Source organism: Theobroma umbraticum, unplaced genomic scaffold (genome assembly GCF_002168275.2).
Source record: "Theobroma umbraticum cultivar Fairchild unplaced genomic scaffold, ASM216827v3 scaffold_12.0, whole genome shotgun sequence".
Taxonomy (NCBI): domain Eukaryota; kingdom Viridiplantae; phylum Streptophyta; class Magnoliopsida; order Malvales; family Malvaceae; genus Theobroma; species Theobroma umbraticum.
Window position 1 is genome coordinate 3,229,528 of NW_018397272.1, and position 3,078 is coordinate 3,232,605.

At 38.1% G+C, this 3,078-nt stretch overlaps 1 protein-coding gene across 4 annotated transcripts; it reads left to right on the forward strand.

Annotated features, from left to right (window-relative positions):
* Positions 1-558: 558 nt before the first annotated feature.
* Positions 559-2,813, forward strand: LOC110426627 (transcription factor TCP13). Of its 4 annotated transcripts, none has more exons than XM_021441881.2 (2): positions 559-731; positions 1,264-2,813. In XM_021441881.2, exon 2 carries the CDS (start codon positions 1,406-1,408, stop codon positions 2,504-2,506), a length of 1,101 nt encoding a protein of 366 aa, XP_021297556.1. In that variant the 5' UTR covers positions 559-731; positions 1,264-1,405; the 3' UTR covers positions 2,507-2,813. The 4 variants fall into 4 exon arrangements, with proteins under 4 accessions (XP_021297556.1, XP_021297555.1, XP_021297558.1 ...); XM_021441880.2 differs by having other exon boundaries at positions 1,267-2,813; XM_021441883.2 differs by lacking the exon at positions 559-731 and adding an exon at positions 760-1,081.
* Positions 2,814-3,078: the final 265 nt, after the last annotated feature.

Consider the following 3,078-nt stretch of genomic DNA (forward strand, 5'->3'; position numbering starts at 1 on the left):
CAAGTGTTTTTAATAACCTAACAAAGTCAGCAGCTTTGCCTGTACTATTGACACATTTTACCCTGAATTGCAAGAGATGGGAACAAAGCAATATAATCTAACAAATTGGGTATAGAAACTTTAGCCTGCTTCCAGTTTTTGGTCACATGAACATCTTCCTCAGTGCTAGGCGTGCAGTCATCGACCCATGTGATAGGGATTCAGTCACAAGGCCTTTTGTAGTTGTCGATAAAGCATGCCTCGTCACTTTTTAAAATGTGCAGCATGGTCCCCCATAGAGTTACATTAGGAATGAGAGGTTATTAACTTACTCAAAACCATGTGTTTCGCCTTGCCCGCAACTTGATGCCTGCCATATTCTTCCTCTTAGCAGAGGGGAGATTATTAAGACCCTAATGACTCATTCACGCAATGATTGCTTAATATGCGTGAGGGGAGGAAATGATAAGATATGGACTAGCACATTTATTTGACAGATGGCGAAATGTGCCACGTGGCAGCCCTACTGCCATTGCTTTTTCTTCAATTCTTCCATGGACTATGGTCGGTTCAATTCCGGCATCTTTCTTTTCTCAAATGGATCAACTTTGATCAATAAGTTTTATTCTCCTACGAGTAAAAGCAAGTTTTTTATCTTTCAGTATATATGCAAGTTGGTTGAGTCCACCACCAAAGTTTGAACTTCGAAGCTGCATTCACCGGCATAAACTCTGAAAATGTTTGATATCTATGTAAGTTCACTTCATTTGCAAATTTTCTGTATGATTTCTTTTCTTTTTCCAACTTTTACTATTCGAAAGAATCTGGTCTTTCTTCTTCTTCTTCTTCTGTATATAACCAGATCTCTATGACTTAGTACTAGGAGTACTACCTATAGATCTGCCTCACATCTTCATATTTTCTTGCTTTCTCTTCTCCACTGAAGCAACCAAGTTTGAGCTACCTTATCTTCTATATGATAAAAGGATATGAAATTTAGGGTTATACTTATATATACTGATCTAAATATTAACCTTTCAGAATTAGTAGCTACTGGCTTTCAGTCTTCTTCTCAAATCTCTCTCCTCTTTGTGCATAAGTGGTTAGTTCAATAAATTCCCCAACAATTTTTTCTCTTCACTTTTAAGAAATTTTCAGGAAGAATAATTGGGATCTGTTTTCTTTTAGCCTGAAGATTATATATTTTAGCAGCAGGTTTTTAACTTTCCAGTAATTGATCAATTTTCTGACTTTGTTGTTCTTTCTTTTCATGCAATTTTAAAGCAGATAGTTGTCAGGAACTACACGAAGCTTTTTGCAGCAAATTCTGCCTGAGAAATATAAAGGAAGATCCAGGTGATCTGCAGCTGAAAGGATTAATTCAACTGGTTTCAGCTGCTTAGGCTTCAATAATGAGAGACATAAGATGATTACAAGTTCAAAGGAAGCAGATTCTCCCACTAGACAAGAAGGCAACACAAATGATACCAAGGTCAATAAAGGTCCATCTAGTTCTTCGCCATGGTTAAGGTTGAAGGATCCACGAATTGTACGTGTTTCGCGTGCCTTTGGGGGTAAAGACAGGCATAGTAAAGTTTGCACCATAAGAGGATTGAGAGACAGAAGGGTGAGGCTTTCAGTACCTACTGCTATTCAATTGTATGATCTTCAAGATAGGCTTGGACTCAATCAGCCGAGCAAGGTTGTTGATTGGTTGCTTAATGCAGCTAAACATGAAATTGATGAACTCCCTCCACTCCCAGTACCACCAGGGAACTTTTCCCTTAACCATCAAATGGTTCTAAGTACTTCTCAAGAAGCTGGTGCTTCCCAATCCAACAAAGAAGGGATTAAAACTAGTAGTAGTGTTAATTGGGAAGATCCAGGTGGGTTATCAAGATCAAGCTTTTGGAGTTCTGACGCTTTTTGGAGGGCTAAATCCAAAGAAGCTGAAAGGGAAACAACCAATGAGAAAGACAATTGGAACAAAAGAAATGAAGAGGAGAAACAAGAAGGCAGTGAAGGTCATCATGGGGCACAAGTTTCATCTGATAGTCTCTTACAAAGAGCCAATCATTCTTCCTTGCCAGCATTGCTAAATAATGCAGTGCCATATGGTTCTTACTATCATTTTGAACCTTCAAATTTTCCTTTATCACATTTGGGAAGCCATGGATTTGGATCCCACGCAGAAGACCTCCATAACTTCAATGTTGTGCCCTTGCCATCCACATTGTCTCTATCATCTGGCTCTCAAATATTGGTATGTCCACCAGGAGCAACACAGCCTTTATTCCCTCCACATGCTACAGCTTCTCTAGAGATTGATCCTAGACAGCAAGTTAATCATTTTCAAATGCTTAGCTCAGGTGCACAGAACCTCTTGCCTAATTCTCTTAACCCTCCGCCATACGCAATAAGCCAATCTATCAGACCCTTCCATTTGAGTATGAATCCTAGGCTTCCCCATTCTCACAACAGCAGTGGAAGTCAGCCAGATAAGCAACAGGAGTTTCCTTCCAAATGACATGAAAGCAATGTGATGAGGAATTTCCTTTGGAAAAACGTTTGAAATAACGTGCATGACTCAAACCATTTTCCCTGAGGAGAGGGACAAAAAGGTACTGTTTGAATATCTATTTACATAAACTAAGGTATTCTATTTCCTGGAAGTGAGAAGCAGACAATTAAGTTATTTACGGGTATAACAATTACGGTTTTGTGTTTGATTTCATAACTTTGTTCCAATTGGGTGATTGGAGTTAAAATCAGATCTTCACAGATTTGAATGTCATGCCAAATAATTGATATATATTTTTACTAATAGTTTGATACTAGTGAGACAACATTGGAAAGTGTTCATGGTTCATAAGTTTTCTGCTGAATGACCGTAGTGCACCATATTGCCTAGAGCAATATCAATGAAATGCTATGAAATTATGATGCGTTGGTTCTGAAATTTGGTTATGTTGTACAACTACAACATGTCACAAACATCACAAAGCTGTGTTGAGAGAGTGACAGAGAATAAATAGTGATTATTTTCAGATTAAGTTCATTATTGGCAAATTTGTTAAGTTATATGCCATATAATCATCA

Coding starts and splice junctions, on each gene's coding strand:
- LOC110426627 (XM_021441881.2), top strand. CDS start 1,406: ATGATTACAAGTTCAAAGGAAGCAGATTCTCCCACTAGACAAGAAGGC.